This window comes from Pantherophis guttatus, chromosome 2 (assembly GCF_059756535.1).
Source record: "Pantherophis guttatus breed Tessera chromosome 2, ASM5975653v1, whole genome shotgun sequence".
NCBI lineage: Eukaryota > Metazoa > Chordata > Lepidosauria > Squamata > Colubridae > Pantherophis > Pantherophis guttatus.
In genome coordinates this window covers 165,917,832-165,939,605 of record NC_142064.1, presented here as the reverse complement: position 1 = coordinate 165,939,605, position 21,774 = coordinate 165,917,832, and the positions used below count along the sequence as shown (strand labels likewise).

Here is a 21,774-nt window from a genome sequence, read left to right as displayed (position 1 = left end):
AAAACATAGAAATTGATGGCATAATTCAAAGGGAAATTTGTGTTTGCACAGAGCCTATCGCTTTGAAAAGAGAATATTCCCATAGTATCATCTATGTTGAAGGAACCCAGTTTTTGGAATCGGCCATAAAACATTTTATCTACCTATTTGTTTCCATATTTCAGCAAAATAAGCAGCTTGTTGTAACTGGTGGTAGGATAGGAGACTTTTGAATGGTAGCTATTTTGTGCTTATGGTTGTCCAAGCAAGAACCTATTGGATTGGTTAATCAAATGCAAATAAAATAAAAGCTGGGTTACTAGCTCCTCTATTTTCCTGCTTGGCCTAAACCAAGTTTGGAAAGAAGTGAAACCAGTTGCTTGTAGGCAAGTCTCATATTTGGCATTGAGTGGATTAAGATTAAGGAGATTATAAATTTTAATGCCCATTGCAGTGGATAAAATTCTGTCAAATCATAAAAAGGGTTGTAATTCATCTAAAAGTTTCTTGTTGCAACAATGCCAATGGCCAGATTGAAGTTGGAGTTCCAGTCTGGTTTACAGCACAGTGGCAGTGGATTTTATATTTGTTGTATATATGATCCCTTATTGTTTGAGAAAATAAGATCTAATTTATTTAACAATGACAAGCTTGTAATGCCATAACTCTTGGCAACAAAACGATGGAAAGGAAAACATCCAACTGAGCTGACCCAAATTTTTAATGAGTGCAAAGTAGAGCCCCGGGTGGGCATGGGAAATAAGACAGCTAACAGCAGTTCATCATGGAGAAGGAATGCAAATTCTGAATATACAAAGGGGTAAGACAGTTTGTGGCACTTAGTATTGCGAAGTGACCCAGCTCATTTGGTGTAACCTAGCTGGGTGCCTGAATTTAGTGTCCAAATTTCATCTTGACCATATATGTGTTGGATGGCATTCACTAACCCTAGAGATGGAAGACCCTATTTAGTTTATTCAGATTTCCAAGTAAACACCTGAGCAGGTAAACTGAAGTTCAGGATACATGTGAAAGTGAAAATGAAAATACTAAGTCAAGGTTTTTGTTGAGATACTATGTAAACTAAAGCTTCTATTAATGTTTGAAATACTTACTTTTTGAATGAAGGACGGTGTTTATATTTACTAAGCCAACATGATTTTTCAGGCTTTCAAATTCTCCAAAGATCTTCATTGAAATAAGATTAGTTATAAAAGCAGGAGAGAGCTTGATATTTAAATTTTATAGTTTGGACTATTTATATGGATGGAACAAGGAAGTGCAGAATTTTAATTTATCAGGTGCAGATAGGATATCAGGCTACATCTTGAACTTCCTAAAAGACTGCTGAGAAAAAAAATAAATGTTTGATCTAATTTTGTAAATTCTGAATTTTTATTGAGTATGTCATCTAAGATTATCTCCAGCTTTGTTAGTGTTGAAAGGTTCATATTGCTAGAGGAGTTGTGCCCGCAACTCATTTATTTATACATTTAGTTATTTGATTTGTGTTCTGACCAGATGTCAAGAAATCTGGTCAGAACAATATTCATCTGAGAATGGAGACATTTCAGAGTAATAGCTGGGTTTTATGCATTCAACACTGGGATATCCATCCCAATTTGCTTTTTTAACCCATCAGCTGTGGAAAACATCCTTGCAATCAATATCAGCATTGGGCAATACTTAATAAGGCTGATTGGCCCCAAAATTAATAGTGGCATTATTACCAATGTAAACCAATGGGACCCCAATTTATTTCAGAATAATGTGGTGGATGTTATTAATAAGAAGTCAGAGATAGAATTCAATACTGTATCCTTAGCTGCTTCTTATTATCAGATATACAACATCTGTTCCAATTTTGCAATTTCCAAAATGATTTTGATTAATTAGATTTAATAGGGCAACTTATCAGTCCATTCTTATGTTAGGGAGGTAAAATGATTAAAAAAGGTTCATATTCTAAAATAACAGAGAAGCATAAAATCTTATTTGACCCTTCTAGATTAGGAGAGGTTGTTAGAGCTCTTCTACAAGATTTCAAAGTGTGTATCACATCTTTTGGGATCCTTTTACCAGATACTAATTGGTACCAATTAAGATATTATAAATGGTTTTTGCTGAGCAGATTGTGAAAAGATTGTGTTCTGTTCCACTGCAAGCAGTGGTATGTTTATATAGTTAAAGGAACACATTTACTGATATAATGGTACTGTAATCTGCTGTTGAAGTTTGATTCTCTGTAGACAAATGAGTAGAAATACCTTATGGAATTTGTCTACCCCTTTCTGTAACTTTAGTAGCAACACTTTTCCTTTCAGGGTGCTTAAAAAGTGTACAAAAATTTCCAGTATGTAACATTTTACCATATGGTATTCTGTGTTTAGTTTGAATTAAACTAGTTTGTTATCTTTTGTTAGTTGTCCCTTTTAACCTTGTTGTTTCTTTTGTTATAGAAGTCAGGGTGACTTGCTGAGTTCACAATTTTTAGAATTGGGAGTTGTTGGTTCAGTGTTTATCCATTGCACCGTTGTTGTTTTTTAACTTGGAGTTCAGCAATTTCCCATTACTATCCCAGTTACTGGAGCCATCACTCCAGATCATAGAAGAACTTGCCCTCTGACCAATTTCTGCTAGAACTTGGGCCAGTGAGGTCCTTTTCCGAACTGTCAAAATAGAAGAGTTCAAGCAAGTTTGTCTATCTTATTTTCTAATAACTCATGCTTTTAGCCTTAAGCAATGGATCTTTGGCATATCTGATAATCTAGAAGTGTGTTATCTAAATAAAACCCAAATCAGCAGGCCAATAGAAGATATACACAAATAGGACAGGAAAAAGAAGATTCTATCCAAAGTAATGTATCCCAGGCAATTCTGTTTGTAAAAGAAGAGTCCACATTAAAGGACAGTACAATGGATATTAATTTGGGTCAGTAAACTATGGGATGATTGTTAATCTAGAATTCTTCCCAGGAACAAGTAACCCAGATGGAAGCATTCAATGTTTTTCTGTCACATGTCACACATAAAATCCATCAAGCTACACATGAGATCCAAGAGGGGGGGAGTACTTAAGCTCCATCTCTTTTGTTCTTGCCTTGTCTATATAATTAATTTCCCCAGCACCATAAGAAGATCCTTTGTTTCCCAATCCATGACCCCCTATGGTTGAAGGCTTGCTTAGATGCTCCATATTGTTTACCAGGGAATGAATGAGCTGTCTGTGTCCTTGGCAGAGGAAAAGAGAAAGGCCTCTGTGCTGGCTAAAAATAGGCAAACCAGTGGATCAACACTTCTGTTGGTACAGTTCTAATAATGGCAAGGAGTCCTCCTTTGAAGTTTTCCCCCATCTTACTCTTTCTATATCTTTTATTTTTGGTGGTCTACAGGGGAAATTCAGAGTTTTTAAATTCTACTTTTGATTCTGCTTTGAGGTTAGCGGGCGCCCTATGTAAAGCATTACAGCAACTGAAGTACATTATCTATCCCAAACTTCTATTAGTCAATTAATAGCTGTCCACTTTTGACCAAAAGAAAACCTCTTGAGATCCAGCTATTCATGGCTTCTCATGAATAAACTTAACTGGGTGGGTTTGCATTGTGGAAAGCTACCCTAGCATTAGTACTCTTTACTAATAGGCACAGCCTACGTATTACATTTCTGAAATGGTGAGATTGATACTTTCTGAAGCGGAGGCCTGAACCAGGGTGATGGAAGTGTACCCTCTTTTCCTATATAAAATTATTGTGACTTTTCTTTAGTTAGAACCAAAATTCTGTTGTTTGCTTTCTAAATCATCTTCCTACATGCCCTTCCTTCCTTTCTTCTTGCAGCAGTACCTTGGGAAGCAGAGAAAGTAAAATCCATTGAGTAACTTTCCCAGGCAAGGTTTCTATCTCCTCCCTTCTGGGTTCCAATCCAATTCTTTCTTTCTAGAGATTTCAACCATGGTCATGAATCTTTCTGTGGCTTAGCTTGTGTCACTTTTCTGTGAGGCAGAACTGGGCAGACTGCATGCACCCATTCTCTTTTTAAACTCCATAGTTGCTTCAACATTGTAATCCTTTCTCTCCCCCTCCCCCACACTCTGTGTGTCTATTTTATCAGCCATTTCTGTTCACACAGAATATTACAAAACATGAATCTAATACTGTTTGTAAATGAAATGAGCTATTACTTACAAATACAGTCACTTGAGCTGAAGAAGCCTCTAGCCAGACTGCAGATCTGGGTCTTACATCTTTAACAAATGGATATATAGTTCAGTTTTAATTGGAGCCAGGTTAGCAATTTCTGCTCCTTCCTTCCACTTTTAGGTTGCTTTGGGCTGAGCAAATCTAAGCAGCTTACAATAATTAATAAAACAAATTATATAGCATGGAACAGGCAAAATTATGTCAGGCAATTTAAATTACAGTTCAGTCACAAACATAATCTTCATAAACCGTAATAAATGGCATTGATGCATCCCAGATGTCTATTGGTTACATCCTTTATCTCCCTATGTCTGCTTAAAGAGCCAAGTTTTTAACTGTTCTCTGGATGTTAGTAGTTAGGATGCACTTCTTATTTCTGGTGATAGCTGGCTGCATAGGAGGGGAACCCTGCCAAGGAATGTTCATCTCCAAGTCTTCTCCCATCATATCTTCCTGGGGGAGGAACACTTAACAAGAGTGTTCTACTAGCACACATCAGGCATTCTTATAGATATCCAGATATTTATTTCCTGCCTTTTCTCTTGTCACTCAAAGTGTCGTAGAAGATTCTCTCCTCCCCTCTTTGTTTCTCCACAATCCTGTCATACATGGACTGAATTCTGAGAGAGTAAATATTAGGTTTGTAAGCAAATAAAATATTATTGGTCATCCTGTCTCATCCTATGATTTTAGTGAAGGGTTACGGTTGTGTTTTCCTATCACTTCCTTCATATATTCCTTTACCACAGATGTCTGTTGAAGTGGCAAAGATGAAAAAGTTGCATGGTGACTTTGGATTTGGCTGGATAGTCACTTGTCTTTTCTAGTCATGTCTACTCTTCTGCAGGGAGAATAGTGTCTTCCCTTCATCTGGCCCATCTTTGTGCTCTTTTGACTAAAAAGCCTGTCTTATCTTGCTGTCAACTTTAATTATTTCTGACTGTCTAACCTTGTTCATTTTGCTTAGAATCAGGGTTCTTATTTGTATCTGATATCAAAGAAGTGCTTCAGAATGTGCAAGAATGTTAATGCATCACCTTGCTGAAAATCCCTAAAATAATGGCAAGTAGCACAACTGCCATGGGGAGGTTTCCACTCTAGTTGTTTGATCCTAGAAAAATACCATGCTATTTTGAAGTGTCACAGATTTGGTGTTTTATTTGTCCTCCTGTCCATTCCAAAGAACCTGTTTCAAATCAAATAAAAAGATGTGCTCATTCTTACAACATTCCTGCCATGGTTAATTGAGCTGCTAAGAATAGGTATTCAGGTAGAATATCTGTAAAGACCATTGTGTCCAAATTCCTAAATACAGACCTATGATTTTGCTAAACTTGGCTGCTTGATATTGTTGGAAGAAATATCCATCTGGGTTCAGCTCCAAGTGGGGAAAAAGACACTGGAAACATGGAGACTGCTTGGAAAGATGGTTTAATGGTGGACAGGATCACATGGTTTGAGTTCCTGAACAGAAAAGGGCAGAGACACTGCGAATCCCTGGGTTTTATACTCTCTGGGCCTTGAACTTCCTGGGGCACAGGAAGAGTATCCTGATTGGTTGTCAGACTCCCAGCGGGTGGGGGCCTTAGCTAGCCTTGGTGGCTGATGTAATCTTCCCAGGTGCCATGTGATGAGTTTCAGTTCCAAATGGGTCCTATTGTGTTGCAGATGATGGTCCATTGAGGTGGTGGAGGGAGGCAGGAAGATGGGAGCTGCTTTGTCTTTAAAACATGTTTCTCCATTTCTCATCCAGGGAAATATATTCTGCCTTTTTAATATTTCCTAAATATTTCATTCTTCTAGGAGAGGGGTGGGTGCTAACTTCCTACAATATTTAGGAAAATCATTACCAAATGCATTCTCAGTGATTCTACTTAGTTTCAGTTTCTCCGAGAACAATAGCCAGAGCATGGAAGTAGGCGAAAGAATTGCATTATGTGGGCAGGTACTATTATTCTTCCTATTTTCTTTCAGGTTTGAAAGTATTTTCTTGAGGTTGAAGAGGGAAAATGTGTTTCATTGTGTATAACAATGAAACGCATATGAAAATCCAGACTCATGGGGTCAGGGAAATAGTTTTGTTTGTTGCAATGTGTTCCCTGCTTAATTTTTAAATAGGCAGCTGTGATAAATGGGAGCAATTGTGGGTTTGGGATGTAATCACCAAATACGTTTCAGTTTATTTAATTGGTATGCTGTGGTTTGCTTTTTCTGTAGAATAATTAGTTGGTGTACTAATTATTATGGGTTCAAAGAAAGACTCTTGAAGCTAGCAATGCTTGGCCTGATTTTAGCTGTTGTCAGAAGCTTAATGAGATTGTTCATGAAGTCTCGTAAGTCAAGCTCAATTTGAAGGAGTCTTTTCTTTTTTGTGTCATCTTTGACACACTGTAGCCTTTGAGTTGAAGGCCTGAGCAGGTATATAAATGGCTTTGTTTAGTTTGTCTTTTTCTAGTCTCTGCTTAGTTTTAGTTTGTTTTGTTTATCTTTTTGTGACTGTTTGTGAGCTGAATGGCTATATAAATTGGTTTAATGAATAAATATGTTGTACTGAAGTTGAAAAAAACGAGTGCAAAGGAGGGTGTAGGAGAAGGACTGGCAGAGTGAAAAGGGGGATTAGCCTAGAATCTCCTTATAGCCGCAAGTGAACTAAGTCCCCCTTGAGTGCTGTTCACCCTTATCTAACCCTCACTAGGTGTTGACCCCATTAGTGTCAAGATTCCTGTACGTAGACTTTTAGAAATAAATCAGTTAATTGAACTGTCATAAATGGACCTGCTCTTTCACCTCACAGAGATCTTTCGTATTTTGATGACTTAACTTATATTGTAATGACTCAAAGGATTGTTGTGGTGTTAACTGTGCTAATCAGAAACCCTTTCTCCTACACATTCAAATAGAGGCATCAACAGGAGAACCCAGGAGAAAACAAATGATGAAAGCAGTACTCTCTTGCACCAATGTAATGCAAGCTCCACCTCTTTTGTATATATATTGTGGTGTTGTGTGCACATACAGAAGGACTATATTGTGCATTGTGAGGGAAAAACCTTGCTTTTATCACTGACTAAAACACTGGAACCTCCAGATTCCCCCGCATATATAAATACACACATACACAATATTCAAACTATATTTTCTTTGAACATATGCGCTTGCAGTCAGCCTCTGATTCAGTTTGTGACTTTGCTGTATTGCAACCTGTGCACTCTACAGCTTCACCAATCCAATGGGCCACTTAGTTTTAATGGGGAAAATCCCTTCCTTCTCCCCCCTTTTCATCAGCATATAAGCTTCTGTACTAATATCCCTATAAAATTCTCCTATGAAACCTGGCCAGTGTTCCTTCTAGCTGGCCAATTGATGTAGGAAACTAGCAACCAGCTGGTACTCTGTTCTCCACAATTGTTTCCTAACAACGTTTTTTAGTAATAAGAGAACAAAATTTCCAAGAAACCCAATTGAAAGAAGGGGAAAAATTGCTCCTTGGAGCAGTTAAGAAAGGTGGGGTAGGATAGTAGCAAGCCATTATTGCATTTGGCTACAGTTGGAGATATAATTCCCAGGAGATGGGATGAGCAGAAACTCCCGATAGTGGGAAACTGCCCTTCCCCATAGTTCCAGAGAAGGCATTTCAATCAGGCATTTGCAATGTTTCTTAGTTAATTTTCCAACATCCAATCAAGTCCCACAACTTTGAGGAGAAACATGTGGAAGAGGCCAGTATTTGCTCTGCATCTGCATTATCTCTCCCTCGCATGATTGTTGCAGAGTGCCTTTCTCTCAGTTCCCATTTTTCTCACGCTCACACATCCCAACCCCGAACAACAGGGATCTCCAAGCCTACAGGAAGGGTGAGACTAAGGATGTATATACACTCCTTATAAAATTGGGGTGAGTGGGAGAGACTCAAAAGAAATTCCCACAGGGACTTCCTGTTCTAAGTTGGAGGCTAATGCTAGTTAGTAATGAGTTCCTTTCATGGGACATGGGAGAGGCGATGGAAATTCTACCATCAACAGAGAACAGTAGAAGGATTCAATTTTCTACTTTTTGCAAAACTATTCTTTTTTTAAGCAAACACCTCACTCTATAACAAACAGCTTCTACCCAGCCTTCACTATTAAACACATATTTGCTGCAAAGATATGGGGTAGAATTTCCCATATGATGATCAATTGAGATGGGGAGTTATCTGCTTATATATATCATTTTTTAAGAAGTTAAAGATGTCTCCAGCAATTTATTCCATCCCAAACTGGTGAATAAATGCATGGCGGCAAAGACTAATGTAATTGCACTACAGTCTTCTCTGTACAGTAGTTTGATAATGAATCCAAAGTAGGCTCAATGTTTTAGAGGCAGGATATGCAAAGGTTTTCTTGCTTGCCCTTTTCCTTTCTGGTGGAATGTTTTCTTCTTAGCCAGCTGGAATCAGTCTTTCCCTGAACAGCAATTTCTGCTGCTCATGTCTCAAGTGTGTTATGTGTGTGACGGAGAGAAGGAAAGATATGTGTTTCTGCTGGGATTGCTAATATTCCATTTACAGTACCCTAAATCACAATTCTGAATTAATCCTATGCCTGGATTACAGGCCTCCAAGCAGTGCTTTGTTCATATGATTGAGTACACATCTACATTTTTTTCCTTCCCAGAATTCCTTTCATATAGAAAATTAGCAAGTTAAGAATAACTCCCCCTTACAAACAGTGGATATCCTATGTGCAAGGGATTTGATTGAGGCTCTTGAGACTCTAAATTATTCTCTACATGGAATTTCCTTGCAATTGCTCTATATAATGTAATGTAAGACAGTCCTCAATAGATCATGTAAAAACAATCTCCTCAATACTTCCTTACTGGATGAGAGTTCAAACAGAGAATCCTGCCTGTTATAAAGATACTGTCTTGTTGGTACAATGTGGAGATTGCATCCATGGCAACAGATACAGCATTGAGCCAGTGGACAGAGAAATGTACTTGTGATTTAGAAGCTTTCTTGGTCTTCTAAGGTTTTACTGACGTTACATTTAAACTGAGTTTAATTCTGAGAAAGTGATTTTTGTGCCATTAAGGCTATAAATGTTCCATACATTGTGGCAACGAGATATGTGGGATGTCCTTGTTGTCTCTTGGATGTCAATATTGCAAGGGTGTTAACATCATTTTCTAAATCTGTTTCAAATTTTTGTATTTTTACTTCTTGTTGATGACCTTTCTGGATAGTTACCTGCATAGCTGACTTCCCAAGAGGAAATTGGGAAATCTAAGCAGGTTTGAATGGATGCCATGTTTTTAAAATATGGTTTAATTTTGGCCTAAATGGCCTACATTTGTTTTGGCCTAGTTTTTCCTGGAACTTTCAATAGAAATCATTATTCTTCTGTACTTTGCAGTCAGGTTCTGAAAAGGCATAGATAAAAATAAAAAGTTATGTGAATACATAGTACTTCCCCCTTGTCTTTTTATATCATGCATGAGTATTTATTCAAGAGTTTCATGTAGACATATACCAGCAACTAGCAAAGAATAGGGATAAAAGAATGGTTCTCATTATAGGTAGATGTAAATGTAGAGTTCCCTGAGGATCTAGATTGGAACCTGTGCTTTTTAATTTGTTCAAAATTTATCTGGATTTAAGAAAGAGCTAGGAGACGGCCACATTTTGTGGACCAAACCAGATTATGTAGGGAGAGTAGAATTTAAAAAAAAATGCATGCATGAAACATTTAACCAGATTAATACTAATAAAGATTTTACAGAGTTTGTGTATTCAACTACTAGGTCTACTTAACTGACTTAATTAAGTAAACACATTGGCAATCAAATTGCTGGAACAATTTCCACATGAGAGAAAACCTTTGAAGGAAGCAAGGAAGACAAGATTAGGGCCAGAGGCACATCTGAAATGTTCAGAAGGTTTGGACACTCTGAGAATGGTTGCCATCATAGACATAAAATACCCATTTGCCAGAACACAAAGTAGCCCCTGGAATGTTCTTTACCATTACAGAGGGGTCCAAACAACTAAAGCAGGTATTTGCAAATGCTGCCTTTCTATTAATGATTTTGAATTAAGGTAAACTTGGTAATAAAAAGGAGCAGGGAGCTTGGTGGCCACCAACACAGATGTCTGGGGGAAGATTGATGCTTGCAGATTTGACCTTTCCTGTCTCAGAAGCCAATGTAAGATTTTTAAAAAGGAATCATGAAACTTCATTGAATGAACCCGAAGATTGGGAGATACTGAACAGATTAGAAAGTTCTTATTGGTACATCAAGTGGTTAAAATTGAAATTCTGTGCCACAGGGCAGCTCTCAGGTTTCCAACAGGTTTTTGATCTGATCCTGCATTGGCTTCACAAAGTTTCTGAATTTGAGACCAATACAACTTCTAGCCTGGATTAACTATACTATGAGAAATTACAGGAGCCAGTGATGAAGAGCTAATAGTCAATTTCTTAGTTTGGGACAACAATTCCATAAAAATTTTTCACCAGGGTTAAAGATTGACTGTATATGAATTGCATCAAGACTTTGATCCATAACACACTGGTAAGGGAGAAAGGGTTATCAGATGTGAAAATTTTGAGTAAATATCCTTATAATTATGTTCATTTGATGGGGTGGTGTGAAGCATTTTGGAAATATATTGGCATCCTTATTGTGATTAACAACAGCGATATATTTTTTTCTTCCTAATGGAAGAATCTGGCATGATGTCCATACAGTCATTTATTGCTTTTACACTCAGTTTATTCTGGAACCTTGGGTGCTAAATTCATGTTATTGGCTTATAGATTTCTCACATCCCTAGTGGCTGTAATGAATGGCCCTGTTTTAAGATATTGCAGGAGCCAAGTCTTTCAAAGCTTTTATTGAAGAGACGAATTCTTGCATCAAGGAATAAGATGAGATCATGACAAAGAGGCCTTGCCAACAACGGGGAAAAGAAGTAAGGATGTTAGCTGAATCCATGACAACTTGCAAAGTTTTTAAAAACCTGAAAATACTATGTCATTTTGCAATAAGAGGCCCTTAATTTTACAGTGATGAGTAAATAACTGTTCTTAGGTACATAGACAAAGAGAAAAAAATGAAAATTGTTTTTTCAGACTTTGTCTCCTTTATATTTTAAACTTGGGGGAGCCTGTTCATCCCTCTGTAGCGCACGGGCTACAGAGAACCAAAATAGAGCTAAGCTTAACTACAGTAGGAATCACCACCAGCATTGCCAGAGAATCCACAACTATTTGGAAAGGTTCAAATCAAAATATGGTTTAGCATGAGGATTAATTTGAAGGCCAGGAAGTGGCAAACTGGATAGAGATGAAGCATCAGGAACTGGGCAAGTAGAAACTCAGCTAACCTTGCTCTGTGTCAAAAGCTTAGTACCTGCAGTGTGATTTTCAGATACAAAACTATTCTTATACTTTCCAGATTTTTTAATCAATAGATAGAACCCCCCCCCATGACTAAAATGTAGTTATTTCAGCAGTCATTGAGAGGAATTTTGGCAATTGCTCCTTCCCTCCCTCATTTTTTGATCTAACAGTATTACCACCACTCTATGTTATAAATCTGGAATCACAAGGCATGTTGAGGACCTGGGTTTCTATCAATTCACATTTTAAAATGCTTTTGATAACTTAGCATTTAACATGGTACCGAGCTAATCAGATTGCAAACTATCCTCAGTAAGTGATGTGAATACCCAGAGATAAAACAGTTTAAAAAAAAAAAAAAGCTGGTCTGTAACATGCTACAAGATAAAGCAAGGTAAAATCTTAAACTAAGAGAAAAGAATGAGAAAAGAGATTGAAAAGAGATTATTGGTGGTTATCCCATTTGTTAAATTTATATCCCACTTTTTATATAAAGTGAAGTATTGTACAGAAATGCATCTCCTATTTTTTCTCACAAGCACTATCCTTTAAACCTTTCCTTTCCTTTCCTTTCCTTTCCTTTCCTTTCCTTTCCTTTCCTTTCCTTTCCTTTCCTTTCCTTTCCTTTCCTTTCCTTTCCTTTCATCCTCTATCTATGAAGATATTTTGATTATTTTAGTTATGTGCATTATTAAGAGACCAGTGGATATACTTTATTGACTGGCGGCTTGATTTTTCACTAACAGGTTCAGAGACCATTCCCAATTATCCCAGCAGTGTGATGGATGCCACTCGAGATGCTGGCCTCAAGCCAGTTGCACCAGCAAGGACAGAGAAGCCAGCTGCCGATTTTGCCTATGTTGGGATTGATGCCATCCTCGAACAGATGCGAAGGAAAGCCATGAAACAAGGCTTTGAATTCAACATCATGGTTGTTGGTAAGTCTCCTTACCTTGGTTGACTGGGTAGAGATTACATTAGTCATGCTAGGTAAGATTCTTGACAAGGGTACCAAAAGTATGTACTTTGATTTCCTTCCACCATTCTATTTTTACCTGTCCACTCCTGGTGGTTTTCGTTTTACCTATGTGTATGAACAACGGTAACTAGCATTTGTTATTTAGGTAATGCAGTTTGATAAAATATTCTGTAGATTACTAAAATAGATGTTTTATACTCTGAATGTCAAGGTGATTATGTGTTTTCTCTAATAAGCCTCTTTGTCCTGACTGGAGCATCAAACATCAAGGACATGTGGCTTTTAATCAGCCATTTTAACTTTGATAAGCAGCTATGCTGCTTGGCATTCTGTGATTGAATTTCTTCCACTAAAAACAAAACAAAGTCCTGCTTGCCTGTGCCATTCTTGAAGGTTATTTGAAGGTGCTGTATAATTCTCCTTTAAAAGAAAAAAAATCATTCTGTAATCTCCTAAAAGTAACAGAAGTTGTTAAAAAAAACTGCTTATAAGCATTTCTTACCTAAACAATGACCCACTTCCTTTTGTCCAGTGGTGAAATTCTCCAAGGTTTGCCACTAATTTGCTGTGCGCGCATGCGCGGTGTGTGCCAAACACGCACCGCACATGTGCATGTGCAGTGTGCATGAAACACATGCTCCTGCACATGTGCAGTGTGCACCAAATGCACGCTGCACATGTGCTTATGCTCAGTGCACTCCAAATGTGCGCTTCGTGTAGAAAAGGAGGCTTAAGGTAAGTAGAACAGCGAGGGGGGGGACAGCTGTGCTGCGTGATTTAGATTCGCCAGAAAGCAAGTTTTCCTGCTTTCTAGGGAATAAAAATCACACGGCATAACTGATCGTCGGAAATACCGGTTTAGACGAACCGGTAGCATTTTTTTACTACCAGTTTGGCTGAACCAGTAGCTTTTATTACTACCAGTTTACCCGAACCGGTGCGAACTGGTAGCATTTCACCCCTGCTTTAGTCCCTTCTTAACCAGTCAGAGTGGATAGTTAATTCAAAGTTTGCTCTAATTAGATGCAAGTCTGTAGACCCAACATCATAGCTCTGACTTCATTCTTGCCCCTCTGTTCTAAACCCCACACTTTTTGTTCTTTTTGTTCATGCTTCATCTCCTTCAACATTAAGGGTATGTTTAAAGAACCTGAATTTTAAAGTGCTTGCAAAAATCTAGCAAGTCTAGCACTTGATGCTACATCAAACTCCTGATTCTTGAAGATCACATGGTACACTCCTTGCAAAAGTTGATTTCCACTCCCTGGTTAGGTTGTGGCTTGCAGCTAGTTCTTTCTCTGATGCTTTGATGATAGGGTAAAACATGTTTCTTAAGGGCAATAGCAAAGACCAATGACCGAAAAGGTCTGAAAGATAAAAGTGTTTGCCTGAATAAAGACATCCTTCAATTTATGCATTTACTCTATAGTTAGACTTCACATAGTAGGAAGAGTAAGTGTTGCTGAAGAAGAATCTGCTGATCACTGACTGTTCTGGCCTGCTAAGTATAACATCACCCCCATTTGTGTATGTTAGTTCAGGGAAAGTATTTTCCTTCCAATATTCTTCCATGGGAACAAAGGATTTCTTTCACTTTTGGAGAGGGGGAGGAAATGTGTTGCTTCTACATTCAATGCTTTCAACGTTGAATTAAGGACTAATATAGGAACAAATAAAAAGAGCCCTTGTTGCATCAGAACCTACATTCTTGACTGTGAGTGGTTGACTGTGAGCAATAGAGAACCAGTCTGGTGTAGTGGTGAAGGAGCTGACCTAGAAACCAGGTGACTGTGAGTTCTAGTTGTACCTTAAGCATAAAAGACAGCTAGGTGACTTTGGACCAATTCCCCTCAGCCCAACTCACCTCAGGGTGGTTTTTGTGGAAAATAGGAGACAGAAAAATTAAGCATGTTTGCTACCTTGGAGTTATAGATTTTAAAAAAGTGGGATATTATAATAATAATTTCCCTAAGCAGGTCTATATCTGTTTAGAAAATAGGGTTTTTCTTTAAAAAAAAAAAAAAAAGCTCTTCTGAAGTGACACCCCCTCATGATTGTTACAGTGACACATTGTTCATCATGATTAAAAAGACAACAGGAGATACTGGTATTGTATGGGCAGTTTGTGGGACGTGGTGGCTCAGTGGCTAAGATGCTGAGCTTGTCGATTGAAAGGTTGGCAGTTCAGCAGTTCGAATCCCTAGTGCCGCATAACAGGGTGAGCTCCTGTTACTTGTCCCAGCTTCTGCCAACTTAGCAGTTCAAAAGCACATTAAAAAATGCAATTAGAAAAATAGGGACCATCTTTGGTGGGAAGGTAACAGCGTTCCGTGTGCCTTTGGCATTTAGTCATGCCGGCCACATCACCACGGAGACATTTTTCGGATAGCGCTGGTTCTTCGGCTTTGAAACGGAGATGAGCACCGCCCCCTAGAGTCGGGAATGACTACCACATATGTGCAAGGGGAACCTTTACCTTTATTACCTCCTTATGGCCAGTTTAATTGAGCAACCTCATTAGTTTTTGTTTCGGAAAATAGATGATTTGTGGCTGGCCATACCAGGTCTTTGGAGGGGAATGAAGTTATCAAGTGAAAAAGAAATGAGAGATCAAACATGGAATGATGGCTAAAACTTCCCAATGATCTGGGGATACAGAATGAAAGTACTATGATGAACTGTGACTATGATGAACTGTGACTATTACAGGTCAAAATGTTTTTGTGAAAACAGGCCAAGGCAGGGAACAGAGACAGATGAGCTGCAACTTCTGTTACAAAATAATTAAATTTGCTTTTTGGGGAAACAGAAGGAATTGTTTCATTTCCAAACTTATAAATCAGTCCTACTTTGCCTGATTGCCTTTTGGTAATTCTTGCTCACCCTGACCTATCAGTGAAATGGTTTTTGAAGATAACTAAAAATTCCTGCTTTGTTCCCCCAATCATTTATAGCCCAATAGTTCAGTGCCATCTTTCTAAACTTCTTTAAAAAGAGTTGTAGTGCATTTTTAAAAAAATTATTCTTCTTTTTCTAGGATTTTATTGCAGACTGGGTGCATATACTATTTGACAAATATTTAGCTCCAGATGGTTAGCACTTTAACAGATGTAGACAGTTGAATTTATTTGAGGATGGTTAAAACTGCAGTTTTGATGTACATATTAACTGAATACTTGACTGTTAAAAATACCGTATTTTTAAGATTATAAGACGCACCTAGCTTTTGGGGAAGAAAACAAGAAAAAAAAATCTGCCTCTGCCTCCCAGCAATTTGCCTCCTTGCAGCAAACAGCAAACAGCCTGGTCAGCTTCAGTACAGCCTGATTTAGCACGAGCAGCTGATTGGTGGTTGGATCAGGCTCCTGGAATACAGCCTATCATCTGTTCCAGGCTGTGGGGATCGCTACCACCTGTCACCATAACCACCACTGCCGCCTATCCCCGCCACCTGGAATGGGCCAAAAATGGGGCATGCAAAGGCCGAAAATGGGGCGCATGGAGGCGGCAATAGGTGGTGGCAGCAACAGCGGCGATGGGCGGTGATGATTCCCGCAGCCTGGAACAGCTATTAGGCGGTATTCCGGGAGGCCAATCCAACCGCCAATCAGCTGCTTGTGCTAAATCAGTCTGTCCTGAAGCTGACCAGGCTGTTTTCTGTTTGCTACAAGAATTGCTGGGAGGCAGAGTTCGAAGGGTGGGGGTGGGCAGGGCTTTGGCAACATTCGCTCAATAAGACGCCCTGACATTTCCACCCATTTTTGGGGGGGGGGGTTGAGTGCGTTTTATACACTGAAAAATACGGTATTTTGTTCATTTCCTTGAAGGGGTTGGTGCACCATTTTTAATAAAATCTCAAAAAGTCCTGGCTCAAGCAGACTCAATATGCTTAGGAAGTGAAGCATTCAGTGTAGAATTTTTCTGTCTTTATTTGTGGCTGTTTGGAAGGCAGTGCCAGAAATCTAGCCGTATATCTGGTTTCCTGGTTTCTTCAACACCCATAAACTTTTCATTTCTCTTACTGCTTTTTAATATTCCTAGGAAGATTGGATTCATTTCTGTGTCTGCTTATTTTTATGGATGAACAAAATTGTGTGAAAAATTAAAACTGTACAATTCTTATACCAGCATTTCTTCCATTATAATCTTCTCACTGTTTATACTATATAGTTATGTACATGTACAGTGTATTAGATCAGGCTATAGAATCAGGACAACTTTTCTGTGGCTGTTTTCAGATGGGCCCCATCCTATTAGCCCTTCAGAGGGCTGTGAAAACTTGGCACTTCACCCAGGCTTTGGATAGGGCACAAGTGAGCCTAGCAAATGTAAGAGTATGGGGAGGTCATGTGATATTGTGGTGCTGTATTTGGGATACATGGTATTGTTGGGGTTATTTTATAATATTCTGCTTTTATTTAATGTTAGTGTTGAGCTGCTCAGATTATCTTGCATAATATAAGGCAGCCATGTAAATTTCTAAATAAATAAATATAAACATAACTATAAGTACAGGAGGAAGGTTGGAATTAAATTGGATTAAAGTATGAAGCTTTATTACTCCTCAATTGGCCTTGTGCTATAGGATGTCTCTGCAAAAGAATTAAGAGTTTTGCTGGCCCTTTAAAAATGAGTGCTTGGTTATAGCAGTTTATGCCTCATGGCAAGGACAAATACTGTATATTACAGTTTGAGAAACAACATGTGATTTATTGGCTTACCCTTTGCAACTAAGCAAGATGAAAAATAAACTTCTTTAACTAAATATCCAATCTACTATTCCTAACGGGGCTTTCATTTATTTTATAACCTTTCTGTGTCACGCTTTCACATAGAATGATTTATTTATATATTTAATCCATTTATGTAGCTGCCCATTTTCTAACAAATTCTGGGTGGCTCCCAATCGAACGTTAAAACAACATATGGACCTTGGGCTCATGTCTTATAAGCACAGGGCCTCTTGGGGTAACTATAGTGTTGTTTTCATTTGCTTATGGTCTATTACAGTGTTTCTCAACCTTGGTAGCTTGAAGATGGGCGGACTTCAACTCCCAGAAACCCCCAGCCAGCAGCGCTGGCTGGGGGATTCTGGGAGTTGAAGTCCACCCATCTTCAAGCTTCCAAGGTTGAGAAACACTGGTCTATTATCTTCCTTATCTCCCATTTGGTATTCTGTCTGCTGTGACTGAGGCTGTTCTCACCATTCTGCACTCCTTTCATTCCCCACCCACTTTTTATAGTAAAATAAAACTTGTGCCGTTAGTTAAAGTATAACATATTTTATGTGATTAATTGAGTTAGACCAAATATTTCTTTACTTTTGTAACCACATTCCCTTTGGGCAATCTGTATACTGGTATTCAGCGTTCACGCATTAATAACCTAACAATGAAAAACAATAAAAGCAACTTTCTTCCACCTAGTGCTTTCCAGATCATTGCTTTTTTCCAGCAAGGTGTGGTAATACACATTCATAATGTTTTGTTTTGTTTTTAATTAGAAGAGAGAAGTAAAGCTTAGGCATTTTAAAATGTTTCTTGGTTTTGATGTTAAAAGGACCTGACAGTTGAGATTTTTGTAACTCATACATGCAGATTGCATTTCCTGTGTTCTGTGCAAGACTTAACCACTATGGCAATCGCCTTAAACACCTCTTATCTAAATAATAGCATGCTCCTATATTTTTTTTCACTGACACTTGTTGATCTTTTAAGTTCTTTGAATTTTGGTTTAAGTTGTGGTTTCAGAAGACAGTTGAATTCATTTAAAAGAATGTCTGGACTGTCAAACCCAGAATTAGCATTTTGGTCTAACACTTAGTTCTCGTTTTCAGCTTGCTAAAAAACAGAATTCATGAATAATTTTCAGAAACATGAGCTGTGTTCTCTCATTTTTAAAAGCACAGGTTTACTATACAAGCAGAGTATCAATGAAAGGAGAACAATGTTTTTTGCATTCCTTTTTTTTTTAAATAAAAGACAGCTTATTTTTCCATCACTCATCTCAGACCGTTCTCTGAAAAATAAGATATATTTATTTGTCATCCATGCATATTATTTCCACTAATAACGAGCATAGTGCTCCCATGCCGATAGCAACAGAGATAGAATGGGATTTCTGAAACTGACAAGCAAATTTGGATGCACTCCCCATTTATATAAAATCTCTAAATTTCCCTTGAAAGCAGGGAATGACATGTCTTCAGATCAACTCCATGAATACTGAGCATACACAGTATACATGGACAACTGTGGCATTCTAAGTTGGAAAAGAAAAAAAATGGGAATTGGAGACAGGGTGGCACACAATTGACTGCCTGAAATTCCTGTTAAATGGCAAGAATAAATTGCAAGATGTTTTTTGTAGGGTTTCTTGTAAAAATTCCATAGGTTATAATCTGTCAGCATTAGGAGAAAATAATTTAATGCCTGTCAACCAATGTGGGGCACTGAAATACAAATTTTGGAAGTCAAAAGGTGCTCATTTATGAAGAAGGTGGGATATTGACTTGGAAGAAGCTGAACATGAACTTCATTTGAAATGCTATTGTGATTTTTTAAGTTATCGATTTAACTGGGAATTAAGCACAACCTACTTAATTTAAGCCAAACTGACATTACTGTTTGTCTTCTAAAATTAGTCCATAGAGTTGAAGCAGGAAATCTATGGACTCCAAATGTTGCTGAAGAGCCACTAAGAGCTCCAGTTGGGCATGACCAATTCCAGAGTGGTTAAAATGTCACTTTGAGCTTCTCAGATAACAGAAGGCATGCAGATGTAACTCAAACAGAAACACACTCCTTTTTTGAGTTATAAACTATGTACTTCTTTCACTTTGAAGTTCTCATAAAGAGATGGGAAGACTGAAATGATTTTCCTAATGTAAGAAAACTTGGAGAGAATATTGTTTGCTTTTTTGAAAATAGGGTTAGAGATAGTCATGCAAATTACAGAATTGGAAAGAAGAGAAATAAACCAGGTTGTAAGCAGAAGCAAAAACCAGAAATTAAGCATGTATTATAAAAAATAGATTCCCTTTTGCTTCTTAATTATCCTATTAATTATTCTCTTATTTTTGCTTGTTTCGGGCCCATAAAGCAAACTTAACAAAGAGCTGCTTGTAATGTGGTCTTATATATATAATTCCTATGCCTTATATCTGGCGTACAGTTTTCCTTAATGCTTCTTTTGTGGAAACAACCATTTTGTCCATGAAACAGAACAAAATAAATGTCATAAAAATATAAACCAGTCAGAAATCAAACAATAGCAATCTTTGTGTGTATCATCTCATGTTTTCCGAGGGGAGTCTGGATGTGCTCAGACTGTGGGGACCCCACGGTTATGGGGTGACTTCAGTAACAAAATGTGGGTTTCTGAAATTTGTTTCCTGCTACCTTTTAGGTCAGAGTGGCTTGGGAAAATCAACTCTAATCAATACCCTTTTCAAATCCAAGATCAGTCGCAAATCAGTGCAACCAAGTTCTGAAGAGCGTATTCCCAAGACAATTGAAATCAAGTCCATTACACATGGTGAGTGTTGTCAAGAGATTGTCTGTCTGTTTTTTGTGGAAAGTTAGCAGCCAAGGAAAGAGGGTCCAGGGAGTCACCTTTTGGTTGACTAGGAGATCCTTGAAATGTTCAAATGCTTAAACTTCTTTATCAAGAACATCTTTGATAAACATACACGTAAAGAGGGATTTCCCACATACTCATTGTGTTCATCCCAAAGTGATACGTTGCTATTTAATGTCTTCACATTCCATTTCAGATATTGAGGAAAAAGGCGTTCGTATGAAACTGACTGTCATTGACACTCCTGGATTTGGGGACCACATTAACAATGAGAATTGGTAAGGGACTTTCAATGGAGAAATGCACCAGGACAAGGGGAACTTGGCACTTCAAAAACTCTAGCTATTAGTACAATGTGGCCTAGTCTGCTTTTGTTGTTGTTATTGATACTGTTTTGTTTTGACTGACACTGACTGACTTGGTGCCAAACCAGTTCAGACTAAACACTCTTCCATCTGTGGGCTGGAAACAAAAAGAGAAGAGCTTAACCAGGATAAGAATAAGGAGATTATTTTGATGAGAGTTAGGATAGATATTTGCCAATATTGCAAAATTATTTTCAATTGAATTTAGTCTTGTTGATTACCTCCCAAGAAATGTTTCACCTAGGAGGAGGGAAGAATGGAATGGAATTACTCTGCTTTAGATGACCAAGAGCAAAAATTATGCCAAAATGTATTGATTCTTCAAAAGCTAGGAAATTTTCTAAACCAAACTGTACTTTACAGACATGGAGAGTTGCAGTTACTTATACATCTTTTCTCATGAGGATTGGCTTACCAATTTAAATTACTCAGAAAAGAACTACAATGGAATGCCTTATATAATGTGTAGGAAAATGTGATGCCATGGTGCACTATTAGCAAAGGGTCACCTCCATAGTTGATGTGAATTATATGAGTGAAAGAAAGGACTCTTGAGAATACATCTTACTGTTTCCTTACTATTTTGCAAGGGATCATCTGGAATAAGGAATATCAAGTGACATCAACCTTCCAAAGTCAACAAAACAATGGTGGCATGCCTCCAAATACAGCAAATGCAAATTAGCTTCAGATTTCATTCCTCTCTTAACTTTAAGGGGGCCTGCCTGTCAAAGAACATAAATAGAAATACAAAGGAGAGCTGAAGGCTGTATATTTCTGCTATAAAGAGATCCTGATACTGAACACTGCATGCTCGGGAAACTACCTTTATTTGAATATATATTGTATTTACTTATTTAGAGAACTTATATGGTCATCTATCTCATATGATTCTAGGTAGGTCAGTCCATAAAAACATAGCTAAAATAGAAATACCTCCCTTCCTCATCCAGATGGTAAGACCAATCAGCCTCCCAGCTCAAACCCCCTTCCTATCCCAATGGTCAAGGCAAGAGTCAGGGCTTCACAGCCCTCTAGAAGCTAAAAGCATAGTGACCTCTTGGATGTTAGGTGAGGGGCTGGTCCAAAGAGCTGTCTGGCCACCATGAAGATGCACCTTCAAGGTTCCATCAAATGATAACATTAAGGGTAGGGACCTGGCATGTATCTACCCTGTCTAACTTTTCATAGCAAGCACTTGAGAATTTCTGTTTGTCAACACTGGGTGGCTGCCAGCAAGCAATAATCTGCTGTGTCTCCTGGAAAAGTCCAAAATGGAAATGTTATC

General features: G+C 38.1%; 1 protein-coding gene across 3 annotated transcripts in view; it reads left to right on the top strand.

Annotated features, from left to right (window-relative positions):
- The window catches only part of SEPTIN9 (septin 9), a 262,977-nt gene that overhangs the window by 222,322 nt on the left and 18,881 nt on the right, over positions 1–21,774 (top strand). For all 3 annotated transcript variants that reach the window (XM_034408527.3, XM_034408528.3, XM_034408525.3), the window contains 3 exons: positions 12,311–12,502; positions 19,951–20,079; positions 20,318–20,399. In XM_034408527.3, coding sequence (XP_034264418.2) covers positions 12,311–12,502; positions 19,951–20,079; positions 20,318–20,399 — 403 coding nt within the window. The remainder of the gene's footprint in view (positions 1–12,310; positions 12,503–19,950; positions 20,080–20,317; positions 20,400–21,774) is intronic.